Here is a 17,881-nt window from a genome sequence, read left to right as displayed (position 1 = left end):
TCTACATAAATCTATTCTTCCAAACATGTTCAGACTCTCAGCCCAGCTTACTGTATTAGTACAGGGAGGAGGGGAAGCCTCGGAAGGGGAGCTGTGCTTTTAAAACTAGAAACTGGATTCTCTTCAACCAATTTAACTTCTGACCTTCTCAGCTGTTAGATCAAGTTGTTGCAGCAGGCATGGAGCCAGACAAGTAAAACATAAGGGCGTGCAAGTTGCTCTGCAGTCAGTTTCTGGCTCTTGAGCTACATGCAAAAGAAAGGTGCAAGACATCAGATTGGAGTAACTTTTATTGAAAGACTAAATTCTGCTGTTAATCAGAATAATAGAGTTTGTTTTTTTTTTAAATTATTCCTATGTCAGAGATCTGACTGGGGCACTGGGGTTCAAAGGACAAAAGGAAATTAGTAGTGCCTACCAACAGAGACCAAGGCATGGGAGTAAGGAAGATCATGCTGTACTCCCACACTTTCATAAATGCTTTCGAGGTTTCTTCTGAGCCTAGGCACAAGCAGTTGCTGTGAATAACTGCATGGTGAGCTGCTAATCCCATTTTACATGTATGCTAGAAATAGCTTAAAGGGAAGTTAAATGGATACAATACTAAAATGCTTCGGAAAAGTTTAACAGGCCAGAAGGGTTTGAATGAGATCTGCACTTTATTCCTTTCTGTCACAGACAAGCTGAGTGATCAGTGACAAGTTTTCCTTTCTGTGCAAATAACAAAAATGCAAAACTGAAATTACCTAGTTTCTACTAGGCAAGAAGTATTGTAAAATGAAAGAGTGGAGTTATCTGATAGAATAACCTGTTGCTTCTTAAGTAATGTACACAGTCACCCAGCATCAATGTGTTCAGTATTTTCTCTGATTGAAATCACAGCCCCAGCAGTGACAACACAAGTTTCCCACCCTCTGCAGTGGGTCTCTGATTTTCACCCTGTATGTATCCTTGAGTCTCAGACAGGACACGTTCTAATCAAGATACAGAACAAACCAGCAAGTTTATGAAAGGCACAGAAAATGAAAACTTTATTTTTATTTTGCCTGAAAACACAACTCTGCATCCCCTGACTACAGCATCAATGTTTAAGACCAAGTATATTACTCATACAGACTTTACCACAAAACTTTAGCAAAAAACCAAACAGAATATAAAAAAGTAATCATGAATTCAAGAACTCTTTAGAAAAAATATTTTAAAATCCCAGTGAGAATCATGCTTGTCCCTGAACATAGAGTTCATAGTTTGCTTTTAACACAAATTCAAAGTAAGAGTTGTATTTCAAGTTGCCGAGTTCATTTGCTTGAAGCAAGTCCTTCACCTCTGGTAAGTACTCACTTAACTGAACTCCTACAAAACAAAACAATTTATTAAATCTCTGATTAAAGTACTTTGCATTAGCAGTTGATATCATTTTAAAGTAAACACTCTGCCTGCCTCACAACTAAATTACTCTTTTGGAATTGGGAAGCTCCGATTCTATTATACACATCAAGAAATACAATAAAGCTTAGGTAGCCTTTAAAACTGAGTTAATTTTTTTTTTTTAATCCAGAGTTCGGTAATTCAATGATTAAACTGAAAATCCAAGTCTTTACATAGCACTTCATCAAAAATAAAAAGAAATAAAAAAAAAGGCAAGAGAAAAGAAAGCTCAGACATACAATAACTATATTTCAGTTGCAACAGTTCCAGCACAGGCTGTGCAAGTCTTAAAAATGCAAGGGAATTGACAGGATTGAACATACAAAACTGGAACTTTTCTTAAGTACTTAAGTTTTGTGCTTTTCACATGAAGCCTTATGTGTTCTGCAAAAAGTTTCTATGCAGTAATATTTGAAATTGGCTTTGACTTCCCATTGCTCCCCTTCTCTCCCTCCCTCCCTCCTCCAGCTGTAAATTCCAGGGCCATAACTTCCTAGAGTCAGCTTTAAGTGGAGAATGGGAGGTGTATTTTTTTTGTTTTGGCTTTTGGAGAGAAAAAACAAAAGAAAAAAAGATTAAGTTCTACTGAGTGACAGTCAGTTAGTTACTATCCTGTCTCTTACAGAAGAGACATATTTACCCCCAAAAGCCCTACTTTACTGTACAGTAAGCAACTGCTAAAAATCTGTAGAGTGCTCTACTGAGCAAATATCTTAAAGATACTAATATTACAACCAAGAAATCTGCTCATCTCTTATCTCCCTGAACAGTTTACAGAGATAAAATTAGCTCCAAATGATTTTAACTGCCTAGTGGAATGAATTTTTTATTACTCTGAGAATTTAATAATGCTACTTTTTACGTACTGATCTTAAGCAGCTTTTGAAACATAAATTTCAAGACATTCAATTATATTTAAGTACACTTTACCTTCTTTCAACAGCTTTTGTAGTATTTTCACAAATATACTATCTTTAGATGCTTCAATTGGATCATCTCTACCATCTGAACAGGACCATCTGCAAGTCAAAGAACAATTTTGGGAAAGAATTCACAGATAAAATAATAGGAACACTAACAAGAAAAAACCCAAACCACAGGAAAAATTAGATAAATTATCAAAGGTGATCAATACACGTCCATATGGAAGCATTATGTGCTTGGTTATAGCTTAAAGCAAGAGTTTTTTCTACCTTGTGTTAATTAGTAATTATTCCAGTAAAACTGGAACAAAACTGCTCTACTATAATGTACTCTAGTTAGGAGGAGAACATAAATGTTTCCTATTTTTAAACCATTAAAAATCCCAACCAAGCAACATTATTTCTTTGATAAAAGTATTATCCATTGAGATGAGCACTACCTGTTCTCAGTAATTATATTTTACAATTGAGGTGATGAAAGTGTAGATTTTTTTTTTAGTAGAATAAAGCAAAAGAAGCAATTCTCTAATGCGAAAAAAATCAAAACAAAACAAATATCAAACACTGAGAAAAAAAAAAGGGGGAAAATTGCAAGATCTAAGTTGCAGACCTGTAACAACACACACAATCACAAAACAAATAGTTTATCTACTTTGTGATTAAACGTAAAGACTCATGAATACCAATCTCATCTGTGATAGAAAAATCTCTTAGGGATTTTTTTAAGAGGAAGATTGTTTTAAATGACAATTTTTCATCCTTGCAGAGCTTTATATGCTCCAGTTTAAATTCAACACCAACCTAACTTGTTTTGCTGTGATTCTAACCTTTCAGTTGTTAAAATTTCCTGTTCCACGTGCTAAGCTGTCAGACAAAACTGGTTCTCATATCACTCCCTAAACTACCACAGGCCTGTGGGACGTGCTTGTAACAGATCTGAACCTGGATCCAGAAGCTATTATTGACAAATCCTCTGTACTTCACTGGTTTTACCCTGGATGTCTCTTCAGCTCCTAAATGTCTAGGATTACATCTTTAATTCCACTGGGAAGAATGTGAGGAAAGGAGGGAGGGAAGGGGGATGTTCTCCCCTTGGGCACAGAGGAGGATAGTGAGGACACAAGCAGAGCATTAGGAGTCCACTCAGCAAGGCTCTCCACCCTATCCAAGAAACCTATCACCATCTGTAGCCCTCAAGTTAGAAACCACAGGCCATCCCCAAAAGTAGGTGCTGTCACATCTCGAATGTTTACTTTTGCACACAGGTGAAAGTTAACACCACCTCTCTGAAAGCCTGTGTGAGCCTTGCTGGATTGCAAGCTCAGCTGGGACATCAAGTTTTCTACCCACTATTCAGGGTAAAGTCTGCATCCCAAATTGCCTCTGGTAAGCTGCCAGAGTGGCCAAAATCTTGTCACCATTGTACGTGTTCGAACTGTTTAAATATCACATTCAAACCCCCCTGCTTGTCCAGGGTAGACAGGTCATAAACCAGTAACTGGATTGGTGCCATGTAGGAGCTCTGAACTCTTCTGTCTGTAAAATTACAGGAATGGAAAACACTTGGAGTAGTGTGAGCCTTTCTCTGCTTATGATTTGTGTTATATATGGACATAACTTAGCCATGCAATTAGGAATTATTTCCTAGACACCACTGCCGTTTGGAATTTATCCTATGCATAAGTGTGAATCCAAATGCTGCTTATTTCCATTTTAATCATAAATGGCACAGTGCATTTGGAATGTATTCTCTCCTCATCTTTTCTTCCTTAGCTTCCTCTTGGAACATAGATGGGAGTTAGGAAAGTCGGAAGACTGACAGTTGGAAAGGAAAGGGAGGAAATGTCATTTGTGTTATTAACCTGGAAAAGAACAGTACCACTGTTTGATGAGAAGATCTCTGTGACCAACTGGATTCTGCCTGTATTTGGTTTTCAACATCCACAAAAGTGGCTCTTCCAAGCACAATTTAGGCTTTGATCTCTTACAGCCAAGAATGCAGTTTTAACTCTAAAAGGTCATGAAATTGCCAGTATGGTTCAATGGCAAAACCCGAGTGAAATAAAAGCCTGCAGGAGTGACCTGTGTCTGTGTTATCTTATTAAAAAGCTTCTACTTAAGATGCTTCATAAGGAAAAAAAAAACAAAACAAAACAAAAGGTTAAAAAAGTTCAGCACTGGTCACTTCTTTTACTTCAGGAAATGGTTCAAGAACAAAAGCTGCATGGGTTCATTTCTGCATCAGGTGCCAGGACTGCACAGTAGGTTGCCAGTGAGATAAACCAACAGAATACTGCAGAATTTATTTTGCTGTGGTTTCACTTTACAAATAAGAACACGTTCTGATCAGACACATTATACTTTACTAACCTTATCCTGTAAAATTAAATATTTTTCATGAATTAGAGAATAATACACTAAAATATAATTCTGGAAAAGCTGCGTCTCAGGAACTTATATTTATACTTACCCATCCCTTTGGAGAGCCTTACAGAGAATTTTAAGTTTAAGATCATTTACATCCACTTCTTCTTCCTTCAATTCATATAAGGAGAAAAGACAGGCATATTAAAATTCTAGGGTTTTTTACTAAGAAATAATCACTCTGTCACACAGATTCCACCATGAATTAGATTCTTTAATCACCAAACACAATTTTTTACATATGCTCTGATGTTTTAACAGATGATCTGACTGGACTATTGAAACATCAAACACTGTTTGTTTCCATATGAAATCATGGATTCGTGATCATGAAATCATTGCACGGCATCACTTGACTGCTGACAACCAACTAACACAGGCTGTAAAAGGGTACAAAATTACCAATTTGTAAAACATTGTATTCAAGGCAAATTTTATTTTACCACGTGCTAAATGATGAGTGGAGTCAAAGCTCTTTTTTCGGTATGGCCAAGCTAACTAACATGCACTGGAGTCCACATTAAGATATACGTTATATGAAAGCATTAGTAAATGTTTTCAAAGATATACATTTGATTTGAAAAGGGCAGTTTCTTCATTGCACAGAAACCACCACCTCTGATTTGTGCTGAATGGTTCTACACAAGTTGTTAGGAATTTTAATATCTGTGGGAAAAAAAATTGAAATTGCATGGGTTTAGAGCAACATTTATTTTATTGAGAAGGAAAAAAATACAATTGGAAAAAAGCATATGACAAATCAGTGGTTCAAAGCTATTTACAAGCTAGAAAGTGTTGACTATCCCACATTACCTCATGACAATCAGTGAAACTGTCAAGAGGGAGGACACAAGAACTAAACTACTAAAAACAGTTGATCTTTGTCCTGTTTGGAGATAGCCTGTAGGGAGGCAAGGCTCTGAAAAGAAACTATAGACTATAAATGGGAAGTGAAGATGAAGAGTGTAATTTTTCTTAAATTATCTAAACTACACTTGGCATTATGTCTCCAGCAACTTAAAAACAAACTGAAAGAACACATCAGGGGTTGCTTTAATTACCATACACTAAGCAAATATGTTAATTAACTACCCTAGCTTAAATAATAATAAAAAGGTCTCTAGGTTAGAAATCCTTCAAAAAGTTTTCCTACCTCATCAATATATTCCAGCAGATCAAGTGCTTTCTTGAAGTCATATTCATTGGCTCTTCTGTTCTCATCACATATGAACAACTATGAAATCAGAGATTAACACGGAGAATTATTTTTAGCCTACAAACTAACATAACTGGTATCAGGGACAACCCACTGTGGGAAGACCACCACATATTCTCTACTTACATGACCTTCTCATGAAAATATGTCTTGATTCAACTGCCAGTATTTTTATAGTAAGGAATATACTTAAGGTTTTAGAGCAGCATTCCACCTACGTGACAATGGTCTGTGGACAAATGATACTGGATACAAGGCTGCTGGGTTTCAAATTTAAGTGCCATTTAAGGCTGTAACATTCCTGGACTACTGTAGGCAGAGCTCAGCTCCACAAATAAGCTCTCTGAATTATTTCGGTAATTAAGCTCAAAGCAGTACTTCAGCACATGTGCTGCCTTTCACCCCTTAAAAACAACAAGTTCCCCTCAGTATTTCATATCACCCAACTATAAATTAGTACTACAAAGAAAAATTAACACTAACACTCTCTTAATTTACACTGAGCTTCATTTTTGCATTGCAAGCAGCAAGTATTAACACTAGTTTGACAATAAGTGAGAATTCAGAAGGAAAACTGTTGGGGTGCCAGCACTTGCCAAGTCCTGACTGACATTTCCTACCCTTCCCTAATCCCACAGATAGCCTTACTGAAAAACACAGGTAAGGACTTCATAATCTGTTATTAGCACAGTTCTAAGAAAATGACCAAAATGTAAACAAGCATGCTTGCTATGATTTTCCACAGGATTACAGAAAAATACAGAAAAATTGACACCCAGACATCAGCGACTTCTTTTACAATGTATTGCTGTTCTTCGTGGAGTATTTTTTGTGTGCATCACTGGATGGTAAAAAAATGTGGTAAACAAGGCAAAATCAGTAAGGCTACTGGTTCCTGGTTAATCCCAGAAAGGAGTGTGAAGAAGGAGTCAGCACTATTACTTTCCCAATACTGGAACAGTTCTAATTTTTGTTTCGTTATGGGTTGGATTTTTATAAAAGAAAATAAAAGTAGAAAGACTTCGGTGCCTCTTTGCAACAGGTGACCAAAAGCCTCTTCCTGCTTCTAGTACTTCCTTTTTCTATCTTGTAGCATCCTTCTCCACTAAGGTAGAATTGTTTGTTCATTCTGCCTTCCAAGTTCTGCTCTATCAAGAACGTAAAGGAAGATAAAAACTGTCTCGCATCCAAAAACTGGTTTAGACCAGTAAATCAACTTCTGGCACTAATCTGATTTGCTTTTTCTTGCAGCAGCACTCCAAAGCACATATTCAACAGAAAAAACTAGGACTAAACCCATCATTCTGGTGTTTGCTGGTAGAAACTAAGTGAAGTCAAACTAATTCATACATCAGATCTTTAGGTGCTTAGCAAGTTATATAAGGGATAAAGGCAGCTGTGACCTTCTCATTTATTTCATCAGAAAGGGGTAGAAAGCATACTGGAAGTTTACCTGTGTAATGAAGACAACATGGGACACTTACATCAATGAGCTGAGATGCAGACAGCACTGGCATATCGTTGAGGTTCAGCTGTTTCTCTGCCAGGAGCTGTTCGGGAAGTGTCTCCTGATGTAACAAAAAGCGCTCCTGCTCTGATATTTCTTGTAGTCATTTAAGGAAATGAATGTTTCATGTTACTAAAATGTAATAATAAATTTTGTGGCACAACAGCAACTGTCAAGCCACAATATTATTCAAGCCTACAAGTGTTTGTTATGAAGCATTCTCTTTGGACTCTCATCCACGTTCCCAAAGCACAGAAATACTTCCACTTCAATACTGCCTTCCCAGATCTTACTTTCCACTCATGTTCCCAGTGTAATGAAATGCATAACTCTAATTTTGCCCCAAAACTTCAAAATTCATACAGATGATTGGATGGAAGCTGTTGCATTGCACAGGAAAATGAGCTGGTTGCAACTTGAGGGAGCTGTGCCATGGACATGTCCCATCTCATGAACTGTTCAATTTTTGACTGTTTTATACTTGCCAGTATGAGCTGCTTTAGGATGAGAAACTTGCTAGTCTGAGACATCCAAACAGAATAATATCAACCACACATTATTCCACAAATGGAATAATATCAACCAACTGCCCTTTCCACCAACTTCCACTGTATGTGAGAATAGGGAAAATAATTCTGTGGAGCATTTTATCGGTTTAGAGGAATAAGCAAAATGCGGCAGAAATAATTAGTCTCTCTTTATCAATAGGAAAGTGATACACAAAGAGTTCAAGTTTTAACAACTACATCATGTATCACACAGAAATGTGTAGCAGAATGCAGTCCAGAACAAATTTTGAGAGTCCTTGAGTCCTGAAATAAGGCTTTGATTATCTCATTTCTCATTTTAAAATTTTCCTATTTAAGGGCGAGATTCTTCACAGCACAGGCATTTTCACAGTGTTAAAAAGATTTAAACTTCAAGATTTCATGCAATGCTATACAACTTAAAAGGCAGATAATACATTATTATTATGTGCTAAAAATAATTTTTAAAGCCTACTTAGTTAACCTAATTATTACCAGGTTTTTTCAACAGGATTTAAGAACTATTCATTACAGAGATGGATAAATACGCAGATAAACAGAAGTAAGCTTGAACAGCAAACCTAAGTCATATTCCAAAGCTTCCCCCTGGTGGCCAGAATCCTTCTACCAGTACTGCAAAATTTCTTTTTCTCAAACTCACAGCACATGAACTGCACAAACAGTATTTTCCAAAGGGATAGGAATGGCAGAGCAGTGGAACCACTGCATTTGGTAATGAAGCAGGACAGATATTTGTACTTCTCCTGTTCACATAATTTGAGATAGAGTACAGCAAGACACTGGTAACCTACCTAGACAGAGAGCAAAACCCTGAGAAAGCACTTCTTGATCACAACTGTATATATTTGCAACTGTGTTACTGCACTACAGCATTTCCTTGCATAGTCTAACAGCCTCAGGACTTGAGAAGAAATCAGAAGTGAAAGCCATTCTATAAATGGGCTCTAAGAATTAATTAACTTTTACTTTGCATCTGAAATATAAAATGCAGATTCATTTTTCATTAAAATACATTCAGTGTGAATGGCTGACAACTTTCAGCCACTTCTCAAAGTACAGGTGCAGCTTGTTATTTTTGCCAATATTATACATATTAGTAGAAAAAATGGAAAGGTACAGATTTGCTACGCTCATAGTCCTAACTCACAGATGAAAGTGAACACTGAGGTTAGTGCCTCATGCTGTCATCCTTGTGCTTCCTAAAATGAGCAAAATCATCAGCCCATTTATCCTTACCACACTAAGTCAGCACCCTCAACATAAAAAAATCAACAATCTCCAAAATTAATGGACTCTAATTCAGTAATTTAGTCTTTTCTTCACTGTGTCCTGTTTTTATTTCTTACCTTCTATCTTCTCTTGTAGTATATCTTCTGAGAAGTCCGATGCTAGTGCAGCTAATTTGCTCAAGCCAAGAAGTGTTTTCTTCTTTGCAAAATATCGTGTCTCCATATTTGCTAAAGTCTGCAACGTTCTGTGAGCCTAAAATTAATAAAGATGTTAGAAATCAGTTTTGTAAATTAGGATCAGAAGGTTAACAGACAAGAATTTTATCAGAAGTCTCACAGCTATTTATTGTTTGTAATACTATAACCCTTAATTTTAAAAGCTGTACAGTCTGCACAGTGAAACTCTGCATTACACCTTCCAACAAGATGCTCTCTCCTTCAACAGTATATTTAAAAAATCATTTTATTGCTAATAAAAAAACCCTATCGCATTCTCAAAGGATAAATTGCAACCTCACATGTACCTTTAGGATCTAATTCAATTCTTTGCAATAAAAGCCAGGCAAATATGTTTTGACAGAACACTTTTTCATGCAGATTGTTTTACCAGGTAATGTGAGAATTTGAAAAACCAGAATTGTGTATAACTTCTGCAGTAACAAAATACAGAGGCAAGAATTCGTTTAGCAGACAAAGGAAAAGTTTCTGAGCACTTACTCAGAAATAAACTACCTACACAGAATTAAATGTATATTTTAGAATCCTTACCCCCTCTTCAAAGCGCTTTGCCATGACATTGAAAAATTCAAGAGACACAAATGTAATATTACAATATTCTCAGAGGGGTTTTTATTTGTTTTGGTAGGTGGGACTTTGTTTGTTTAAGAGGGATATGGCATTATGAACCTACAGTTTGCAGTAGGATAATATTTCCATGGTTTTCATGCTTAACAAACGTGCACATGGACTGAAAGAAGTCATTTTTACTTGGAATACTTTTAACTGTTAAATTAAATGCATTTTTAAGTCTAGCAGAATGAAGGAAAGACTAACCAGCAAGAAGAGGGAACGTAACTGGAAAGCCCAGAAGGCTACAAATGATCATGTTTAAAAACAATGTCAGATTAATCTATCCACATGCACAATTGCTATTAAAAATACTTTAAAGTATGAATGTAAATGATTAAAGTTACCAACAGCTTTTTTACTTTCATGATACCTCCAAATTCCTTAGCTTTAAGATGCTAGTCTTGAAAGAGAAGTTTCAATTTTTCCCTGGCTGGACAATATTATAATGCTATTGATCTTCAGTATAAATCCCCAATTCCATCAAAGTCATGATCGTGTAGCCAAACCAAACTTCCTCAGTAAAAAGTACTAGTCACCAGCCAGGGATGAAAAGCAGCCCTAATTTCCATTACATGTTGCAGTGGCTTACATGAGATAACAGATGGTGCCTGAAGGAAGGCTTTTGGTACTCCAGAAGTACCAAATTATTATCTGCAATCTTTCCCCTAACTCACCTGGACAAGTTGTCTTTTGATGGGGAAGAGTCATAACTCAGCAAATTACCTACTTGAATATGCACCTGACCTGCTCAACGTGTGGTACTTGCATTTGGCTGTATTTAAGAAACCCCACCTTTTGCAAATCCTGGCTATTGATGTCATGTAACCAGCTCAGATGTTCATGTGCTTGCAAGAAACTGGCCAGCTGTCCATGCTGAGCAATAGGCTGAGATAACAACTTTCCTCGCTTTCCTTTTTCCAGATACCAGCGGAACAGGAAATCGGAGAAGTTCTGAACATAAGAGAAATATGAATAAATTTTAAAAGTTACATTTCATATCTGGTTTGCCTTCTAAGTGCTTTATAAAATACAATTGGTAAGAAAATAGCAAGAACTTGCTTGATAAAGCCAGACACACACACACACAACAGAAATTACAGTGTTGATAAAAATCCCTGTAAGAGTCCTGATAGAAGGTGTTTAAAGCAGTCATGAGCTCTCTGCAACAGATGCTGATAAACACAGAATCCTTCAATTAAAGTGATGGAAGTGCCAAAAGGAAATTCTTCATGTTAATACGTAAGAACAGGAATCACATCAATCACAATTCTTCTTGTCTCATTTTCAGACCTGTTTCTTTGCCCCCTCTCAAAACTCTATGCTTACTATTTCTTTTCATAAACAAGTTTATTTCAGCTGTCACTGTTTTTGAAACATTCCCTCCTACCTAAAAATCAACCTATAACCTTCCTTCTCTCAGGCATTGTTTAAAAAAAAAAAAAAACCTCTCTTTTTTTTAAAGAAAAACCATCCTATTTTATCCTCAAAAACTTGAATGAGAAATAACTAATCAGGATTTCTGTTCAATATTTAATTTAGTCTTTTCAGGACAATATTAGAGTAATGCTAAATTTTAATTGCATTAACAATTTAAAAATGAAGTCTAAAGAGGCCATCAGTCTGATAGTCTATCCATTAGATTTATCTATTCACCTCTACATTTGCAACAGTAACTTCTTTTCCAGAAGTTTTACATGTCCCCTTTAAAATAAAGCATGTGAAGAGGAAAAAAAAAGGTAATTTATCCCTTTTGACAGGCTGAGTATTTTAAGAGGCACTATTTAAAAAGTTTGCTATAATTTCTGTTTATTAGTGATACTTCTGGTTTTTGTTATTTAAACAACCTTTATGTGCTCTCTTTACTAGGAAACATGTAGACTCCAGGATTTCTCTTTCCCCAATAGTTGTGGAAAGCTAAACAAATTCATCTCACTAATTCTCAAATTAACACCTTTTTGTTCCAGTCCCACACATTTCAAGCAATCTCTACCACCTCTTCCTTAAGCTAATACTTGAGCACACTTAATTTTTACACTAGATTTTAACAGACAGTGGAAAAACTGTCCAACAAATATATAGCAGGACAATGCAAAAAAACCCAAAGCAACAGCCCTACCTTCCTCCTCTTCCTAACTACTTTTATATTAACACATTAATTACTTTTCTATTTATACAGTTAACAATTCAATCCCTTATGGAAATTATCCTCCACTTTATGTTATGTTAGTTTAATAAAACAACAGTGTGACAACAGCACCTGAGTGAAGAAATCACAAAATGCTAAGAATGAGAAAACATGTCTGGAGCACAAAAAGGTCCCATAAAAATGCACTGTCCATACAGGCAGTACCTTTATTTCTGCTGGCTAGCTTTGCCTTCCCAATGTAAAATTCTCCATTGGATATTTTACAGTGAATATCGACTTCAATTTTCCACATTACCCCTGTACGTATACATAATTACATTAGTGTTTAAAAAAACAGGAAAGGAAACCCCAGAAAGAAATAATAAATTTTGCAACATTTCCAGTACGAACTTATTATAAAACACTGCCTAAAGGAAATAGAAGAGACTTGCCTGATCTGCAAACTGAGTCATGTAGCGTTGTAATCTGGTCTGGTTGTCTGTCTGCTCACACATTTGTACCAGGATATCAAAGTCGCAGTACTTCTCTGCTAAAGCAGCTGCCAACTGGTACTGTCCCAGGGAAACTAAGTAACCAAGAAAAAGAGGTTTTATCAAATGATCTCACCTATGTCTGAGACCAGAAAAATGAAAACAAGTTTTAAGTGTTGTCATTGAGGAGACACTCGCACATTCCCAAAGGAACATTCCCCTCCTGCATAAATCTAACATGCACACGCACATTCACAGACCTACCACCTCTGTCCCACAGCACAAGAGGGAAAAAGGGAATACTAAATGGCATCATGTCTTCTATTTCTTCTGGAAGTTAGCATCATCTGCTATTTTATTTACACTGGGGGAGGCAATTCCACCCATGACTTAACATCTACAATAACAGCCACTTAAATGCACAAAGCAAAAAAGCAGCAGCCATAGGCTTTGAAAAAGAACAGAATAAATAAGGATAATTGGGCTTGCATTGAAGAAAAACTACTTAGAATCTTCCTCTTAGTTCAGTTAAATATGTAAGTCAGCAAAAGACTTAGTTCTGTTTGTAAGGAAATATGAACCTTAGATTGAACATAATGATATAAAATGTATTTATAAGCTAATAGAGCCCATGAATGTGGGCAATGATAATTTTATGAAACTTTTTCTAAGAATGCTCAAAAATTATCATTAGATTGTTCTACTTATATAATTTACTTCAGTCAAAAAAAGAAATTAAACTTTCCAAAGCCACTAAAATGCATTTACGCCAACTTATAGCCATTTCAAAAGGGAACTTTTCTATGGCTTACTCATTCAGGACTTAACCACATGCAACACCTTAAACAATGGGCACAATAATTAAATGATTTGGCTTCAAAATGTAACTATTCACTGATAAACACCAAACAAGCTTTCAAGCATATAGGTTTACTTCAGCTTGCAACAATATAAACATTTAGAATCCATTTACAGACTACTTTCTGCCAGGCAGCGCAAGATAAAAAACTGCCAGAAAAACGCAACAAGATAGCAGAAGACAAAAATTCAATCACTCAGGTGTCTTAACAACAGGTATACACATGGAGAGCAGTCCTGGATGCTAACTTGTAATCTACTTTTATTTTTAAATTATCTCATTAAATCATAGACCAGCCACTTGTACTCTGAAAGCAACTGTGTAAAGCAAGCAGAATTCATACACAGATGCCATTTACTCCAAATTGGTGTCATTTCCTCATCGAATGGACCACTTAATCTTTGCATTAAAGAACGTGGAGTGCACTCACGGAGAGGGGACAAGAGCTCGGATCTTTTCTGGACATATTCCATTTCCACACTGCTGTAGCGCTCCTGATCAGCCAGACGATCCACAGACTTCAGCTGAGCAACATAGCCATCCAGGAAGCAATCCAGGAGTGCCACCAGCTGCTCGGCCACCACGCTGCGGAGGTTGCTGTCCACCTGGGGATACACCACCTTCAGGATGGTGCCGTGCTGCCGCGCTATCGACGCGCGGAGGCTGCTGGAGGCTTGGGAAAACAACACAGGGAACATTACAGCAATACTCCAACACCACAGCAATCTGTGGCAAAGTGAAAGAAAAACATTACTATGTATAATTAAAAAAAAAACAAGGAAAAAGAGATAATAAATCTTTTAGTTTTGACAATCAAAGTTATATTGTCATCACTCCACCTCCAGCAATAAACAACTACTCCCATCTACTTTTACGTATTAAACTGGGCCAAGACATGGTCAACTAAAAGCCTGAACTATGCAGATCTATGCTGCCAACTACCAACATCAGCTCTTTTTTCAGAAGAAAAGAATCACTTGCACTACTTCTAAGCAAAGTAAGAGAATACACACAAGAAAAAGGCAACTTCTGTTAACCTGATTTAAATACTTTGATATAGTCATCAAAACACAAGATCAAAAGAGTTTGCATGGGTCCTGATTTTGTGAGGAGGAATATGGATTGCAAGACTTCTGTCTCAGAAGCACTAAACAAACGTGTTTTACATGTAGAGGCTACACGGAAGCTTAAGCATCAATTGGAAAGTGCCTGCTTCTGAGAATATTTGTTCTGATAGTTTTTCACACTATTAAATCATCAAAACAAAACAACATTTATGCAAGAGAGAATCATCAGTCCTTTTAAAACAGCTATGGATCACATTTTATGATTTATTTTAATGTTATGTACGCCACAGATCCCCCAAACAGAACCAATGCATAAAAAAAAAAAATCTATAAAAATTCTAAAATGAGTTTTCTTTCCCAAATTTGTGGTTTTATTGCCAAATTTGCAATGCAAGTTTTAAAAAAACATCATCAGTACTAGACAAACTAAGAGCTCATTGATTCATCCCATTTCATTCCCCAAATGAAAACTTCATTTTCACTTACTCTCACTGACAACCCTGTAGCAGCTTTTAACAGAAAGTTTAAAATTCAGACTGAAATTATGAACTTGTAATAGTGTTTTCTCACCTGTCCATGGAATATATTCAGGTTCTCTTTCTGGAAGTTCTCCTGTTTTATATAAAGAGGCTCTAGACTGACGATACTGACAGGCAGCTTGTAGCATATCCTATTGAAAGGTAAGGATGTCAGTATTTTAAAGTCTACCTCAGTATACACAGACCACTAAAGATGCTGTCTTTGTAATTTTGAAATGTTCCTTCAATACCCACATTTTTTCTACCCCATTTTCTCAGCTGGACAGATGGGGACATTTAGACTGAGCAAGAAACCTCAGGGCTCAAACCCAAGGTTCTTCACTCTCTGCTACATATTCATGACTTCACCACTTCCAACAAAGCTGCAACTTCTCAAATTATCTTTAACAGTGGTTCAGGAGGAAAGGAATGTCCCTAATCCCGCCCAAGGCTGTCTTTTCCTTCCTGCTGTATTTGGACATGTGAAAAGCACATTCATTTTTCTTCACAGGTCAGTAACTCGGGTGTGCTACACTGAACTTGCTCTATGCCCTTTGATGCTTATCTTCCCCTCCCATAAACATCTTGGTTAAGGCAGTTCTGTACCTTAATGATGTTGTTCACATTCACAACTATCTGGGCCCACTCAATTGATTCAATAGGCATATCTTTCAGGATTTGCTCCTCCTCTTCTAATAAGCATTCAAAGATGGAATCTATCTGGGATACCTTGAAGACAAAAAGAAAAGTTACACTGAACACAAATATGTCCACTATCAGCTGATACCTTAAAGCCAAGAACTGTATAGAAAATAAAGTACAGTAGTATAAACCACATAAATAGCCAAAAATATTAAAAGGTATCAACTACCCTAATGCATAATGACAACCAGTTTATGGTTCATACAATACTTAAAACTACAAAAATACCTTCTTTCTGGACTTAAACCTGAAAGTAAAAATGAGGGTAAATTCCTCATTTCTGGAAACAACTTCATACACTTCCATTAAGCATATTCCTCCATCATCTTCTGGAATATTTGGCAGCAGAATCTTTGTTACATAAAGTATACTGGATAACATATCTGCTTTAAAATAGCTAACTATTATTTCTGTTTTCTTTTATATTTATTTTTCTCCCTTAGCAACTATTGTTCTCTGCAGTAAAAAACTTCCTAAGAATAAATGTTTTGTGCATAGTTCTTCTCAAGAAGGAAGAAAGAAATAAAGACGGAGCACTTGACTGGAACGCAGCATAAACTGAGTACTAACTTAGCTTGACTAATGTTAAAGAGGACAAAAATTATAAGTGACTGAACTAATATAATTCCTTTCAGGACAGCTCATCAAAGCAGCTCTCCTGTCTGGAAAGCTTCATAATCTTCAATTAATCCCTTAAAAATTATAATTTAGCATGCATCTTCTGATGTGTCAGAGAATTTTTCACTGCTTATCCATGTTGGGTAGTTGGAAATTGTAACTTTACTTCTGCTACATAAAATTTGTCAGAAATTGAGTTTCACCTGCAGACACAAAAAAAGTACATACACCAAAGTGAGGAAAATACTACCACATTATCCCTATTGAAAGGGTAGCTGTGTGAAGTTGAATTGATTTTCACAGTTACAGGGAAAAGTTTCAAGTGCATTTCAAAGCACTGTAACATTTAGTACGTGCAAGGCTCTACAGTAATTCTGGAATGACAGGTTTCTTACCTCCCTGAAGAACACATCAGCAGGGGTAAGGCTTGGTGGAACATCACATTCCCTTTTGTTCAATGCAATCAGTATAGCAGCATTCACCAGCTCAGGCAGCCTGGAGTGGTGATTCTTGAGAACAATAGCTGCTGCCAATTTCTCTGCGTGCTCACAGAGCAACAGTCGGGTGGCCATCGGCATCCCTCGCACTGGAAAACTGCCCAGACGCTCAAACACACCAACCTTTTATTAAAAAACAAAACAAAACACCCCATGCACTTTAAGCAGTGTTCTAGAGGAATCAAGACAAAGTAATAAACTGTGTGTGCTGATACCAAAAGAACAGTAGGACTTACCTGATGAAGAAAGTCAATGAAGAACGAGTGCGCTTTTGTCTTATCCTCTAGCTGATGAAGAAGAATGAGAGATGTGTTGCTGAAACCAGCTGCTTCTAAAAAAAGTAAAATCTTAGGTCAGAGCACCTGATATCTTAATTTCTGGATGTTTTGTGCCTCTGAGGTAAACTAATCTGTCAATTTTTATAGCAGTACCACACTGGTACTTTTTACAGTATATGCACACACATTTATATACTGCTTACCATGCTATTTTTAGTCTTTTTCAACTCTATCATGGCTGAAGAAAAGCTTTTAGAAGAAATAAAGTATCTTTAGATCAGTACTATTCAGAAATATTCAATTCATTATGCTGCTAAAATAGCAGCTCACAAGCATATTCTAGTTTTAGCAGGATCCAGACTCATATTTTTATCCTTGTGGTGGACTAGCTATTGCTAAATTCATTATGCATTAGACCACAGCTACTAGAAGCTACAGTGTTAGCAAGCATTCAGATCTAATTGACTCTGCATCCAGATTTTTTGTATAAACTAAGTCTGTTTATAATATCAAGATAAAAACTTGGAAGAGCTATCACTGAGCAAACTTAGCAAGACAATTTCCAAGAAGCTATCAATTTTCATTTCTGGCTTTAGTCAGGA

At 36.5% G+C, this 17,881-nt stretch overlaps 1 protein-coding gene across 2 annotated transcripts in view; it reads right to left on the bottom strand.

The window, feature by feature from the left end:
• Positions 1-1,003: 1,003 nt before the first annotated feature.
• The window catches only part of NUP133 (nucleoporin 133), a 30,308-nt gene continuing 13,430 nt past the window's right edge, over positions 1,004-17,881 (bottom strand). For both annotated transcript variants that reach the window (XM_050973116.1, XM_009092839.4), the window contains 13 exons: positions 17,238-17,332; positions 16,900-17,124; positions 15,791-15,913; positions 15,237-15,336; positions 14,030-14,272; positions 12,702-12,835; positions 10,917-11,075; positions 9,393-9,528; positions 7,476-7,594; positions 5,929-6,009; positions 4,822-4,886; positions 2,359-2,447; positions 1,004-1,353 (listed from right to left, as the gene is read on the bottom strand). In XM_050973116.1, the coding sequence (XP_050829073.1) occupies positions 1,217-1,353; positions 2,359-2,447; positions 4,822-4,886; positions 5,929-6,009; positions 7,476-7,594; positions 9,393-9,528; positions 10,917-11,075; positions 12,702-12,835; positions 14,030-14,272; positions 15,237-15,336; positions 15,791-15,913; positions 16,900-17,124; positions 17,238-17,332 (1,706 nt within the window). In that variant the 3' untranslated portion in view covers positions 1,004-1,216. The remainder of the gene's footprint in view (positions 1,354-2,358; positions 2,448-4,821; positions 4,887-5,928; positions 6,010-7,475; positions 7,595-9,392; positions 9,529-10,916; positions 11,076-12,701; positions 12,836-14,029; positions 14,273-15,236; positions 15,337-15,790; positions 15,914-16,899; positions 17,125-17,237; positions 17,333-17,881) is intronic.

This window comes from Serinus canaria, chromosome 3 (assembly GCF_022539315.1).
Source record: "Serinus canaria isolate serCan28SL12 chromosome 3, serCan2020, whole genome shotgun sequence".
NCBI lineage: Eukaryota > Metazoa > Chordata > Aves > Passeriformes > Fringillidae > Serinus > Serinus canaria.
Note: the sequence above shows the minus strand (reverse complement) of the source record. Positions and strands in the feature narration are given on the sequence as shown.